This window comes from Pygocentrus nattereri, chromosome 22 (genome assembly GCF_015220715.1).
Source record: "Pygocentrus nattereri isolate fPygNat1 chromosome 22, fPygNat1.pri, whole genome shotgun sequence".
NCBI classification, from domain to species: Eukaryota; Metazoa; Chordata; class Actinopteri; order Characiformes; family Serrasalmidae; genus Pygocentrus; species Pygocentrus nattereri.
Window position 1 is genome coordinate 12,401,117 of NC_051232.1, and position 15,544 is coordinate 12,416,660.

The window sequence follows — 15,544 nt, forward strand, 5'->3', positions numbered from 1 at the left end:
AGGTGAACAGTAAATGTGTATTAAAATGTGCAGAAGTGTGTTCTCTATAGAGGATGTGTTACTTATTTTCACTTAAAAATCAACAAAACATACGATTTGACCAGTGGTGCCCAAACTTTTACATGCAACTGCAGCTAAGACTAATAATAAGAAAAATAACTATAATATGGGACAAGCTACTTTCAGGTTTAACATTGACCACATATCTAATGTATTATCATAAAGAAAAAGTATTGCTACAGTAGTTCACTAAATGTGTTCTATAGTTTAAAATAGTCCTGGAAACTCGAGTTCTATTCATATGTTCTACAATGACTTTTCAGTTTTAATATGACAAAGAATATAGTGCATTAAATGTATATTATACAACCGTTAGTTCCGGCAAGCGGATTGGTTAAGAGGCGTTCTAACCGTGCTGATATTTCGCCATATCATCATGAGCTATTCACCAACACTGTATCACTCTGCTGAGACACTACTGCTAAGCAACGACTTTGACAGCTGTAGGTGACGCTCAAGCCATTTGCACGTCCAAACTTTTGCATACGTCTGTATGCAGGGCAATGGGGAGATGGGTTGGGGTGTTTGTTTATTACCCACAGTAATGCACAAAAAATAGTGTAAAACCTTATTTGAAGGCTACCTACAAAGTGACTTCATAACACATGCATAAGCATTAATTAACATATATATTAAAAAAATAATACTTTAGTATTTGCCTCCTGAACAGCTTATGTCAGAATTCACAGGATGATGTAATGTTTTGACATAAAAGCTATTGCACTGATAAAAACTCAATAAAACATATCGTTTGACCAGGGGTGCCCAAACTTTTGCATACAACTGTATGTAACAGGTTAATAATAAAAAAAAAAAAAAAATACAAAAGAAACAAATACTTTTATTATGTTACTATATTGCATTTTTTGTACTTTAGCTCAAGCAGAAATACATGCAGCATTCTAGCTATATGTCTCCCATTCCTTGTGAATAATGCTTCATAACAGTGTTATCCATTTAACCATTGTCAGGCACTATAGCTTCAGGCCCCGTATGTCAATACAATGTCAATATAATGAAAATAAGTTAATACATTCTCCATAGAAAGCACTTACATGACTTTTTCTTCATATTTTATTTAATAAAAGCCTTTCTCTAGTTTCTGACCACAGGGCCGCAGTCAACTCAGTAGTCTTACTTGGCAGACTAGTTTGAAGTACAAAATCTTCTCCAGGAATCATCTTGGAATTAATTAGGGATGCCCAATTCACCCCATCTGGGTCCTTTCCCAGTCTTTGTGTCCTTTGTCTACAAGTTACTTTATTTCTAGTATGATGTGCATATTGTGAAACTCTGGACTGATATGTTCAGAAGTTTGGCTTTTTCAAAATAAACATTTCATAGTATTTTTTAGGAGTCAGTTTTCTTGACCACCCTGATGATGTGACTAGCAGTTACTTTAATATATTGCAGTAAAATCTTTGGTTTGTGAAAAATAGTGCTTTAAAGGATGTATTTTTTTACTGTTTATATGAAATAATTTTAGCGCTGTGAATACACTGTTTCTATACTGCTGTAATGTGTGAGCAGTACCTGCTCCTTTCTCTGGAATTGGAACACTAACAAGGGAGGCCGCAGCCAGCAAAACATCTCTGTGATACTTTCTTTTTCAACAAGTCACTTGTGTAAAACGGCAAAAAGCAGGCTAGAACAGCTGCTCACATTGTACATGCTCATGTTTAGATACACAAGCATTGCAGATACTGCACATTCATTTTCCACATTAAAGCAGATCCAGACTATAGATGTTTAAACCACTTTCACTGCTGCAGGTTGTGAATAATGCAGTGGTGAACCATGATTATAACACTGTACAAAAAGGCTCATCAGCTCTACCTAAAAAACATTGCTTCATGTGGTAACAAGCAAATGAATTACCTTTATTCAACTAAAAAAATGACTTTGATTGAAAAAAATCTTTAATCCAAAGTGTTTATTTGGGTTGAATAAAACAAGTCAATTTACACAAAGTAATTTTTAAGTAGATTTGACAAGCCACTTTTTACAGTGTAGAGGTAGGCTTTCAGTTTGGGCCGTAAATGTCAAAAACAACACGCCTCTGTCATAACGTTAATTTTACTAGCGCTATCAGTGGGATTCTGCATGATTGAATGGAGACATTTGAAGTGTCTAAGACATTCAGTGCTTCATTTGAGGCTTCAACACACCTAGAGTAACGTCTTTCTCCCAAAACATGTTAGGCCTTCTGTTCAGCTCCTGAAGTCCTAACCAATGGGAGAGCTCGCTTGACTGGATCTACCTAGATATCACAGTGGAAAAAAATCCTGACTGATTAACTTTCAAGAATTGAACCCTTTTGTTTCTAACCAAAACTTAAAAGCAAATAAGCTTGTTACTACAACACCTGCGGAATTTAAACATTATATGCTTCTATTAAATAACTGATTTATAATTAATTGTAATAATGAAGTTCGATGTGTAGAAATCGGTGGTATAGAAGACCCCACTGGTATAATTTCAGTTTATGCTGTTTCTATGAGCAAAGGATTTGAACTGGATTGAGCTTATTTTAATAAGTACCCTATCTAAAAATAAGCCTGGTCATCCCTAAATTTAATATTCTAATAGTAAAAAAAGTTCTTCAAAAGCCTTTTTTAAGGATCCACAGGAACCCTGATAAATAGAGCAAAGGCAGAAAAGCAGAAAAAAGAGAAAAAGACAGCAGACTGACAACAGAAAGGGAAGTTTAATTTGTGAATTGAATTCAGTTGAAATCATTGTTACATTCATATACAAGACGTACCACTTAAATTTGGAAAGAGAAATAGAAGCATGGGTTTTAAATCATCTTTAGTGCTATGGCTTTGGGTTTAACTCTGATGTGACTGAAACTCTTCATAAAGCTCTGAACGAGAGACAGATATTGAAGCGTTAGAGGTTTAGACAGATTTTATGACGTCATTAATACTTCAGTAGGTTTGTTTGCATTCATGTGTAGTGCTGCTAAGAGCAAAATCCTAGGCATTAAATGAACACCTGCACAGGAGAGTTTCCACTGTTGCTGTAGGTGTTGTTTTAACACAGGACATTTTGCAGTGCAAGTTTAAATATACTTCTAATCTTAATGATACATATAGTGAGATGGTAAACAGACATTTACAGTTGCAGGATTTATATATTACAGAGTGTTCTTTAAATAAAGACCGCCGATTGTTCTCGTTCTCACACAGCTGTGCATTTTGGTATAGTTTATAAAAGCCTACGCACCTTTCTATGTCTCTGTCTTTACAGAAATAACTCTCACGTTTGTGCCGCTTTAAATTCAAAGTGTAACTTTAAGAACATACATAATACAAGCTTATAACTATAATAGAATTATTTAGGTTCCTATAGAGTTCTAATATTAAAGGAGTTCACTGATAACATTCTTCAGCATTCAGAATCAGTTTAAATATTCAATAATATCATTAAAACTACATATGAGACGAGTTATCGATGCAACTCCCTTTCAAAATAGCAAAAAAGAAAAACAAAATCGAACGTTAAAATCCACAGGACAGTGTTTCAACAGAGACGGAGATGCAAAGCATAAATATGATCAGTTGTCTTCTACACTGGCTTCAGTCATAACTGGTCACAATCGTAATCTATAGTGATCGATATGAGTAATTTCAACACGTACATTCGTTCACGACACAGTGCTTTCTGATAGGTTGGTGGAAGTGGTGACCGCGGCCATGGAAGTATCTCACAACAACAACATCAGCACATGGTTCAAAAAGGAAAGATAAATCGATCAATAAAACCACACCATCTGCGTTATTTAATACCTGAATGTGTGTGTGTTGGTACGTGTGTCTATGTGGACACATACGCAGATAGTGGACTATTGATGTTTTGTAGCAACAACACCCATAAGCTAGATGTTTTACGAATATTTGCCAAAAAGAACCCATCAATAAGACAAACAGTGATTCTTTAACGAAGAGCACGACATTAGGACCCTTTATAAAGTGAAACTATAGTCTACGCTTGTGCAGACGTTCACAGGTCTTCTTTCTGGCTGAGAAGAGCCCAACCTGCTTCTGTCTTAATGCAGCACTTATAGTATTGTATATACAAGATATGATTAATATATGACAGTCCACATGTAGTGCCCCTCAAAATAAAACAAAAAAAGAAAAAGCTACCATAATGTGGGCGAGCACACACACAACAATGATTAAATATATTACACCCAGGATGCTCTTGATACCCTCAGTCGATCAGAACCTGACAGTGACTGGTTTGGCCAGTTAGAAGTTGAGTGTCTCTGACATCATCTTCCACCAATCCATGAGCTCCTCCTTCTCTTCCTCCTTCCTTTCCTCCAATGACTCCAACTCAAAGTCAAGCTAAGAGGAAAGATTATAAAAAAGAGATTTTTTTCCATACAAAAAATAACACACACACATACTTACACACTTTAAGAGCTCCTTATAGTGATGCACGTTTGTTGTGATAGTAGTTGATTTATCTTCACACATTTCACACGACACTAAGAGTGAGAATCATTACGTTTGAAGCATTTCTATAGGTTGGGTGTTCTAAGACAGTGATTTTTTAGCTGCGCATCAAAGTTGGGTAACAAAATCTATGTAATGTAATCAGGATACAACAAAAGTAACTGAATTTCATTACAGTTACAGAAAAAAAAGAGTATAGGTATATTATAAAAACGTCAAGGCAGGATTATATTCAAACCGCATACAATCTAGTGAAGTTTTAGTTCTGCCTATTTTTAATGGCAGAGCTACTATCTGCAGCATTTTTCTGAAGATACTACACATTTCTCCTGGTTTTCCACCTTGCCTGATTCTTCATTAGTAAACTCATTTGATGGTGACGCGACTGGCAGAGTTAGTTTCATTTTCACATATATAAGCTCAAGCTCTGACTTGAGTTTTTATGTGAAAATACGCCTTTTTAAGCTCATAGTATACATTGACTTCTGTGCTGAGGAAGTGACTACATATTACATTGCAAATGCAATCATCCCAAGCAGCACACAATGCCTTATGAACCAATACAGGCCTTTTAGCAGATAAAATACAAATCTTTAGATTTAGGTCTTTATTGTCATCGTCACAAGTACAACGAAATTTAAAGTGCTCTGCAGTCAGTGCATCACTCAAGAGTCTCTAAAATAATTTAGGTTAAAAAAGAAAATAAAAACAGCACTGCAGCATAGCTAAACACACACCAGTATTGACTTACATCTACAGATATGCATCGATCCATGTCTTTTTGTCCTTGCATTAATTGATCTGTGATGATGGCCAGTCAGAGTTACTAGCATGGTCTCTTTTTATAATTACTGTTGATGAACTTCATACTATTTTTACTGCTATTTTTATGTTTAAACTCATACTTGTTGAATTTATACTGTACATATTTATGATCTTTGTGTAAGAGATATACATTTTTTTGGGGGGCAGTCGTGGGCTGGAGGTTAGGGAACTGGCCCTGTAACCGGAAGATCGTCGGTTCAATCCCCAGTGCTGACAGTCCATGACTGAGGTGTCCTTGAGTAAGACACCTCACCCCCAATTGCTCCGGGCAAGTGTGTTCACTGCCCCCTAGTGTGTCTGTATTCACTAGTGTGTATGTGGTGTTTCACTTCACGGATGGGTTAAATGCAGAGGTGGAATTTCCCCGTTTGTGGGATTAAAAAGTATCACTTAAACCACTCAGATTTGGCCACATTGCTCAATGCGAGATCAGTGACCTGGTTTGATGCACAAAATGAGCTCCACAGTTTTTCTGAACAGCCAGTTCTCAAATGGAAGTACAAATAGCACAGATAGAGCAGACAAGTCACCTTTAATCTATCATGTTGTTTCATAAAACATTGTAGTTTTTCTGTTTGCCTTGTGTTAAATTTCTTCTAGATTTTTTTTTCTTCTGTTTTGACTTTAATAAGTCAAGTAATCCAAAAGTAATGGAAAGTACTCAGATTACTTAGATCAGTTTACAGATGTAAACGTTTAACATGTAATCAGTATTCTGCTGGCTATTTTGCTGAAAGTTATTTTCTCTCCATGAGGGAGAGCACAGTTCAAGCCCAGCACAGGAAGTACCTTCTAACACTCTTTCCTGACAATGTAATTGCGTCACACTGGCACTGTGCATGTAAATCGATCTGTTCTCTCATCATGTCCCTTAATGGTGTGTTTATTGCAGAAACTCATATCTTCATGCTGATAAAATATGATTCATCAGGCAGCCCTAATTCAAGTGTATTTTTACAAAAGGACTGTACACAAAATAATCTAATCAAACTCAATCATGGTGAAATGCCAGCCTTTATGAATCATCAAACTGCTTCCTAAAGAATGGCAATCAAATTGAGTGCTGTGAGGTCAGTATGGGCGTTTACCCGAGTAGCAGCACTGTTGGGGACGGCCACTTTCTTGATTACAGTGAGGTACCCAGGAGCTGATGCAGAAACTTTATAATTACCAGGAGTCAATAAACGCCAGTAATCACCATCCTTAGCTAGAGAGAGACAAAGAGAGAGCGAGACGTATGTTACCTATAAAACACAGGAATATTATGCAAAACAAAATATATTTACATACATGTTTATTTGTCTGATTTACTTTATTTGTTTTTTTAATTTAAGTCGTTCAGAGTGGGTTAATGTTAAACGGTTACTTTACACTGGTGGTGATAGGAACCAGGGCTTGCAATGTACACAGTACCAATCAAGCAATTTTATTTACTATCCAAAAACACCAGTGAACCTACACAAGTTTTTAAATATGGAATGCAGATAATTTAATATGTAAAATATGATCAAACTGAAAAAAAAAATACATTCTCTTACAACACTGCATAGTGTTATCACCAACACTGTGACTTGGCAAGTTTCTCTATAATCTCTCTGAATGACTTTGTTTACAACTTAACAATTGAACTATACAGATATTTTGGTGAAATTCCCCTTTAACAAGAACATGACTGCAGATTTAGCCAAACAGCTTTTAGTTGCTGTCCCTGTACAGACTGATGTTTTAAAATATGAACAATACATCTCAAATGGGGACACTGATTGAATGGTTTATTGTTGCTGATGTGCTGCTGTAATACCTGAAGTAGCCACCAGGTGGCAGCCTATTCCATCATATTTACTCTCATGTCTAAACAGGTCAATTCTCTGACATCTTCCCCCATTTACCACCTAATCTGTCACAAGTGCACTGGCACACTAAGTGAGCATCAGTTTATATGAAAAAGCAGTGCATGAAACCATGAAAAAGTGCTGCACAATTCATGCCGCTTTAAATCTAGAATCTCATAGATATCTAATGTACTGATTTTAATTAAATGCTTAATTAACATATATAACCCTGTTGTTGGAAGAAAGCCTCGTATTTCCATTTTTGGTGTTTTTCAGTTTCTGACACAATTTAACATGCCTGTTGCCCTTTACACTATGTGTAAATTTCATGAGGAATGGACCAAAAGAAATGACCCAAAACGAAAAATTCTGGTTCCACTGACTTACAGTGCTGTGCGAAAGTTTTAGGCATCTAAGCAAATTTAACAATTTACCTCAGCAGTGAGTTTATCACAATATACATTAGAATAAAGTCGTATTCATAATTCAAATAAACATAAAAACAATAAAAAGTAACAAGAATTTCTTGGGTCCTTTTTTTTCCTTTGACACCTTCACAGCCACCACAGACAATTGTTAATGTCATCAATTACATTATGTGGACAATTTACTGAAGCACTGATTGGTCAAACCAGGAGCTGCTTTTTAACATACATATACACACACACACACACACACACACACACACACACATATATATACACATATATACATACACATACATACATACATATATATATATATATATATTTTGATAATGTGTGTTGCGTGCCTAACACTTTTGAACAGTACTATATATTAAAATGAATGTATGCTGTTCCCTCTCCTGTAACGGTTTTTAGAGACAGTTTTTCTTTTGAAGATACAAGGTTTCCTACTGACAACAGCAATATACTAATAATCTTGTGTATATACTCTTGCATTTGTTTACCACAGTCATAATGTACATTATGAAAATATTTTCTCGATTTTGGAAAAGGTTCTAACATTTACTTATACATATGTTAGCATTCATGAATATTTTGGACCAATTCTATTGGTCCAATCATCATCAATTGTTCACACAACGCAAAGTGCAGCATGTTTCTATTGGTGTAAAAAACTAGGTTTTTGCGCAGTGAACAATATCACTGGAGTAAATACAAACAGATAAGTAACAAATCATTGCGATTTCATGTGCGTTATTGTGTTAGGTTAACCACTTCCAAACTTCATTAAATGAAATTAAGAGTGCTGCTGATGGAACTGAACTGAAGTGATGGCTGGAGTTTAAGTTAGAAAACCAAACCTGTGTTCATCCACCTGGATTCTTCTATCCGACATATAAATGACTTTACTGAAAACAATACTACATTTTTGTTTTGTTGAACTGTATTTATGCTTATTTGTAACTTTATTCTAATATTAAATGGCGTTTTTATCGCTAAGGGTAAACAGTTTTAAACAGTTTGCATGGCTGCCTAAGACTTCTGCACAGCATTTGTACGAGTGTGTTTGTGTGCACACCTGTGGTGATATCGTGGTCGATGCCCTCCACAGAAACAGAAGCATTGGAGATGGGATTGCCCTGAAGATCACGCACAAAACCTGCTACTCCACGATGAACCTGCCAGAAGACAAGAGGGGTCATATATACACACACACACTAACATCCTACAACCAAAAAGTCTACAAATAGGCCTGTACCCATGGAGGGTTGACTGAGGTACCGCAATAACAGCCCCCAATAATGGAAAAAAAAAAAAAAAAACACCAATTACCAGATCGTTTATTGATTCTTTCAGGCAAGACAGTAATATTCCCACACATGAACATAACTGAAATTTTAAACACGCTGGGTGATTTGATATCCTGCATTAATACCAAATTCATTGTACATAGAATGCATGTTATGAGTTATGCTGCAGGCAGATATCATGCCTACAAAAAGCTGCCTATATGGTACAGCGTACATTTTAGCATATCCTCACACAGAGTTGCTACACAATTTTAAAAATCAAATTCAGTGCTATTTTAAGATTCAGTGCTATTTTAAGATTCAGTGCTATTTTTCATTCTGTCTTTAGACATCATATTGCTGTGTAATTAGGGCCTTTCTGTTCATTTTCAGACCCCTGATATGATCAGAGTCCTTTAAAATTAAAACAACAGAAATGAGGAAGCGCTGCAGAGAAAAAAACAGGTGCTACTAGGGCATGGGTGCAGCAAACTCACAATAACAATTCCATACTGGAAATGGCAAAAACCAAAAAATCCATTTGCATCCATGAAGCTTTCACAAACTGAAAAAATGGCTCACAGCTTTTGGAAAATCAGCCATGTTTCTGTTCTACTACAGTAATTACACTTTCAAGGCCAAAATATAAAATGGCAATATACTACCACCGTAACAGTTACTGACCTGTGCTATAATTGTGCTCTTTTATTTAACAAATACGCATCATCTTCAGAGTCACCAGAAGAAAAACTATGTTTATTTTTAGTTGTAGTGTCTCTGTAAGTACATCAGTTAACATCAACTGTAGTTTTTCCATGCAGTTATTTCAATAAGTGCATGGCCTACCTACCAATACAACCAATATGCAAATGCTGGTTATCTGAAATCATAGTTTTAGAATAGGCAACTAGAAACGCAAATAAGCATCACTATAGACAAACACACCCACCTGCTCTACGTAGTTGATGAGGGAGTTGCGGTTCTGGTCCCAGTACATTTTGAGGGTGTTCTCTGGAGGAAACTTATCACAACTCAACTCCAGCGTGATCTCAAAACAGTTACTGCTCAAATAGTTAAAGTCCTGCATGCCTGAGAGACAGATAAGAGAAGAAGGAAAGAAACGTGTTTATACAGTTCATGTGATTTGGTACTGTTATGTTGTGATTGCAGATGTGATTTCATAGTCCTGTAGGGACTACAATCAAGTGATTTATATAGTTAAGTAGGGCTACATGTATTTGCTGGACTGTTGCGTGTGTGAATTAATAGTCATACAGCTGAGCAGTCTTTGTACAAGTGATTTGATTATATACAGTTGTACAGAACTGTATATGTAATTTGACACAGCTGTCAAATGACACAGCTGATATTTTTTGTGATTTTTCTGGATGTGGCATCTCTGAGATTTGCCTCCTGATAAAAGAGTGACGCCTCAGACAGTTATACCACGTAGGAGCCTAATATGAATCGGCGCCCTCCTGTTTAACTACATAACAGCAATACAGGCTTAACTGGTAAACACAAAACATTAAATACATAAAATAACCCATCCATCCATCCATCCTCAACCGCTTATCCGGGTCTGGGTCGCGGGAGCAGCAGCCTAAGCAAAGAGACCCAGGCCTCCCTCTCCCCCGCCATCTCCTCCAGCTCGTCCGGAGAGATACTGAGGCATACCCAAGACAGTTGAGAGATATAATCCTTCCAACATGTCCTGGGTCTTCCCCGGGGCCTCCTCCCCGTCGGACATGTCTGGAACACCTCCCTAGGGAGACGTCCAGAGGCCGCCCTTACCGGATGCCCGAACCACCTCAACTGGCTTCTCTCAACATGGAGGAGCAGCGGCTCTACTCCAAGCCTCTCCCGAATTACTGATCTTCTCACCCTATCTCTAGAGAGACCGGCGACCCTGACAAGAAAGCTCCTTTCGGCCGCTTGTATCCACAATCCCATTCTTTCGGTCACTACTCAAAGCCCGTGGCCATAGGTGAGAGTCAGAATGTAGATTGACCGGTAAATTGACAGCTTCACCTTCTGGCTCAGCTCTCTCTTCACCATGACGGACCGGTATAGGGTCCCCATTACTGCAGACGCCACTCCAATCCGCCTGTCAACCTCTCGCTCCATCTTTCCTTCACTCGTGAACAAATCCCAAGATATTTAAACTCCTCCACTTGGGGCAAGAACTCACTCCCGACCTGGACAGAGCATTCCACCCTTTTCCGACTGAGGACCATGATCTCAGATTTAGAGGTGCTGATTTTCATCCCAGCCGCTTCACACTCGGCTGCAAACTAGTCCAGAGAGAGCTGGAGGTCCTGGCCTGATGGCGCCAACAGGACCACATCATCCGCAAAAAGCAGACGTGAAATCCTGAGGCCACCATACTGGACACCATCCGCCGCTTGGAAAATTCCGGGAAATTCTGTCCATAAAAGTTTTGAACAGAATTGGTGACAACGGACAGCCCTGGCGGAGACCAACCCTGACTGGAAACCAATCTGACTTACTGCTGGCTATCCGAACCAAGCTCCTGCTCATACATAAAATAACAGATACAAATAAAATCTAGATCCAATCTTTAGAATAAAACATTATAACACAAAAGTAATACAATATTTATATTACTTAAGCCTACCAATATAACCAAGAAGCAAATGCTGTTTATCTGAAAACACAATTTTGAACAGGGAGCTAGAAATGCAAATATGCATCCCCACACACACACACACACACACACACACACACACACACGTTAACTGGTGAACTGAGTTTAAGAAATGTGTCAATTGAAAACTCATATTTCACAATTAACAGTGGACAAATTACAATCATGTCAATAAAGCACACCTACCTGAAACTATCGGAAAGTAACATTACAGTCCAAATATATATAAATATAACATTAAATTGACTGATATTATTGTTCATCAGAATTATTAGCCCCTTCAAATTGGTATCCATCATGAACTTATCACATCAGCTGGAGCCCATACATTATCTCTCCAGAACACTTCGTATTACAAAAGTGCTGGTCATTGTAGAAGCAGATCATTTGACAGATCTGTTTGCAAATAATTAATGTATTATTTATCTTTCAATAGTAAGTTAACAGAACAATAAACAGTGTTTTACATTCTGTTAACATATTAATATAAGGTTAATTACATTTTCAAATTGACACATTTGACTATTTTTTTAGTGCTGCTGTTCCTAAAATATTTTAAATATTTAAAACATCTAAAAACATCTTTCTTTGTCTAGTGTATAAAATCTAAATCAACATTGTACAAGTGACTTCAAATTATATTTCAACATGTCAAATGATGCATGTAGGGCTGTACCTCCAGGCACACTGTACCAGGCCCCTCCATTGGTGATGCCCTCTTTGAAACTGGAGTCGTCGTCATTCTTGCGGCATGGCGGCCGCTTGGGGTCTGACATGACGGGGTTGTAGCTGGAGTACGCCTTGGCCAGGTTCTTAAACACCAAGTCATCAGGACTTGCACTGTACTCGTGAGTAGAGCCTAAAAAGAAAAAGGAGAGAAAAGAGACACATTAAGGGTGATAAAGAATCATTACACATTGCAAATCGACCTGGACCATTTGGTAATGAGCATTCAAGGCTGGTTCAATCAAATTAATAAGCCGTCTTAATTTGGTACTAGTGTCAAAAGCGTGAATGTTGAACAGTAGCCTTTAATCCAGTAAACAAAGAGGGAGAACAAGTCTACCCATTTGTGCAGAGGATAGCAGATTTAGCTTGCAAGCTATTTTCAGTGTTGAAATTGTATATTGTAAAAAAGGTTAAGAGTTAGGTGGAAATGTTTTGGAACAAGAAGTGATTGTCACAAAAAAGCCACAGATCTTTTTATCTATATTTATACTGACAGTTGTAAAGGTGTTGATTGTTGACTGCAAAGCCCACAGTTTCAAATATATTTGAACAAAATGTCTCTTAAGAGACCAAAATATTATCCAGACTAAACATTTTAGATTAGGAACATATATCTGTCAGTGCGGAATAACATGGAAGAATTTTATCACGTTATGTTTCCATGTCGTACATCAATATTCGTACACTTACACACATAAACTCCACCTGCTGTAACATCTGCTACTCATTTCAAACCTTCAATTAAACTGCTCTTTCTTTTTCTCCATTCCTCTGGTGCTCTTAACTGAGGCTTATAAACGTGGCTGTTAAACAGGTGTTGTTCTGTGAAGCTAGGACCACATGTACTTTAACAATTACATGTCCTCATACAGGCTTTGTTCCTTCAAACAGAAATAAGGAACTTTCTTATAATAACCTACTGGGGAAAGTCAAACGCCACCAACCACAGGACACAAAACAGACATAGTAAAAACAGAAAGATCCATACGGTTCTCTCAAAAGCTCACCAAAAAGTTTGTCATAAGATCGCGTCAGTCAATTCGATTAAACTTTTTGGCAGCAACAATTACTTACTTAGTGAACACAAGCACTGAAAACGCTGTGAGGTGGAAAGAGTTTCTAGCCCCAAGACAGTCTGCAGTTTTGCCATGTACTTGAGTTAAAGTACCCAAGGTAAAATATCACTCCAGTAAAAGTAGAAGTCCTTACTCTAGACCTCAACTTGAGTAAAAGTTCTAAAGTATTTGCCTTCAAATGTACTTAAGTATCAAAGTAAAAGTACTAAAAGATTAATTCTGGCTCTGATGTCCTGTTATCATTTTTATAACAAGACTCTCTTCATGAACTCATTTTAGGTGAAAGTCCTCCAGCGTCTCTCTTGGTAAACCAGTCTTTTAAAAGAACGTCATTAATTAGTGACGCTGACGTCTGTTAAAATGAACATAAGCACAAAACACTGAAGGGAAACAGTTTCCATCAGGGAGAACCGAGTGGCTCTGAAATCACTTTTACACACAAGCAAAGTTTCAGTTTAAGATTACTTTGTAAATTAGTTACAAGTTTAATAAAAACTGGCTTTAAACTCAGGATCACAGGTGAGCTCCTTTACTGTGTTGATCTGTCGGTCTCTGTTCATAAACATAAACTAACCCAAACTAATTTACTATAAAATGAAAGTGTTTGTATGAATTCAGATAAAAAGAAACACGTCAGTCACGACTGCATGTGGACATATTTCTATATTGTGCTCTATTTACACAAAGTTAGGTTAGTTCATCATTTAGGTGACGTATGTGCTCCCATATTTTTATGCTGCTGCACTGATGTAGAACCAGGTGCTGCACTGGGTCGGTATGACCAACAGGTCAAAACAAGCTCAGAACAAAGTGACCGCTGTGCCCTGATTGGTGCTCTGGCTTTGCGCTTCTTTTGTTTTGACATGTTACGTTTTTATACACACAGAAACTAAAGGAACGACAGATTTCTCAAATGTAGTGGAGTGAAAGTAAAACGTCACCCAAAATGGAAATACTTAAGTAAAGTACAGATACACGAATAAACTACTTAAGTACTGTAACGAATTACATTTACTTAGTTACTGTCCACCACTGGTAATATGATCTTTAAAGAATCAGAGGCTAGACCACTTTTTTTGCCTGCTCTTTAAATCAACATATCAATCTTGTCCCCTCAGCAAAGCACAGTATTAAAGGAGGACACCTGCCACAAAACCCTGGTTAAATAAATCCTACTCAGTCAACTATCTCATAAAGAACAATCTGCACTGGGCTTTCTTAAATGCACAATCATTGTTGTATTTTCAGTTCAATTTGCTATTCAAGTAGACACTGATATACCCTTGTCTCTTAATCACGACTGGATGGACCTCTTGCTTTAAAAAAAAAATCCCAAAAAAATTTGTTTTGAGGCCAATAAGAGCAGAATTGTCTGAAAATTTCGACAGAAAGCAGTTCTTGGCTATGTCTACAATTAACTACAGTGTGGCTATATTCACAATCAACTGCATACAGTGTAAAACGGAAAGGGGACCTGTGGTAATCCTGTTCTGCCTTGAATTTTTTTATTCTAACCAATAAAATAATACGAAGAACTACGACTGTGAAGGCTCCAGTTTTGGGTCAAAATGTGTGTGTGGACCTTGCCACAAACCAATAAATCCTCAGTATTTCTGCTCGTGTTGTGGGTAAAAGGAGTGGGGAAGCTCTGTGCCTGCTTTCTCACCGCTGCGAGTTTCGTCATATGGGTAGTTGGCCACCACGTCTCCTCCGTGAAGGTTGGCTGACAGCACAAACGGAATGTCCATGATCCAGTGAATCACTGCCTTCGTCTCAGGAGCGAGCTGCACACACACACACACACACACACACACACACACACACACACACACACACACACACACACACACACACACACACACACAGAGGTGACGCTTCTCAAACATGATAACACCACACACTTGTCACAGCAAGTCTGAAGCTCTATTCAGGCCGTATTAGCTTTACGCAAGGCGGTGGGGAAATGCAATTTTAACATAATACGTCTATGTTTTTGACCGATTCTCATGGGACAAGAAATCATGCAATGAATTAGAGACGGGAGGGGCTACTCAAAAACCATCCACTGCCATCACGCAACATGCTCTGTTGCTCGTAAGTAGAAAGCATATCCAAACCTTTCATTTAAGCATTATTGTGTTTACCATAACCATCTACCTAGCTGTCTTAAG

The 15,544-nt window shown here is 37.6% G+C and overlaps 1 protein-coding gene across 2 annotated transcripts in view; it reads right to left on the reverse strand.

Annotated features, from left to right (window-relative positions):
* Positions 1-2,748: 2,748 nt before the first annotated feature.
* The window catches only part of cpe (carboxypeptidase E), a 38,432-nt gene continuing 25,636 nt past the window's right edge, over positions 2,749-15,544 (reverse strand). For both annotated transcript variants that reach the window (XM_017717443.2, XM_017717444.2), the window contains exons 4-9: positions 15,040-15,157; positions 12,245-12,427; positions 9,850-9,989; positions 8,690-8,789; positions 6,440-6,558; positions 2,749-4,415 (exon numbers count right to left, since the gene is read on the reverse strand). In XM_017717443.2, coding sequence (XP_017572932.1) covers positions 4,317-4,415; positions 6,440-6,558; positions 8,690-8,789; positions 9,850-9,989; positions 12,245-12,427; positions 15,040-15,157 — 759 coding nt within the window. In that variant the 3' untranslated portion in view covers positions 2,749-4,316. The remainder of the gene's footprint in view (positions 4,416-6,439; positions 6,559-8,689; positions 8,790-9,849; positions 9,990-12,244; positions 12,428-15,039; positions 15,158-15,544) is intronic.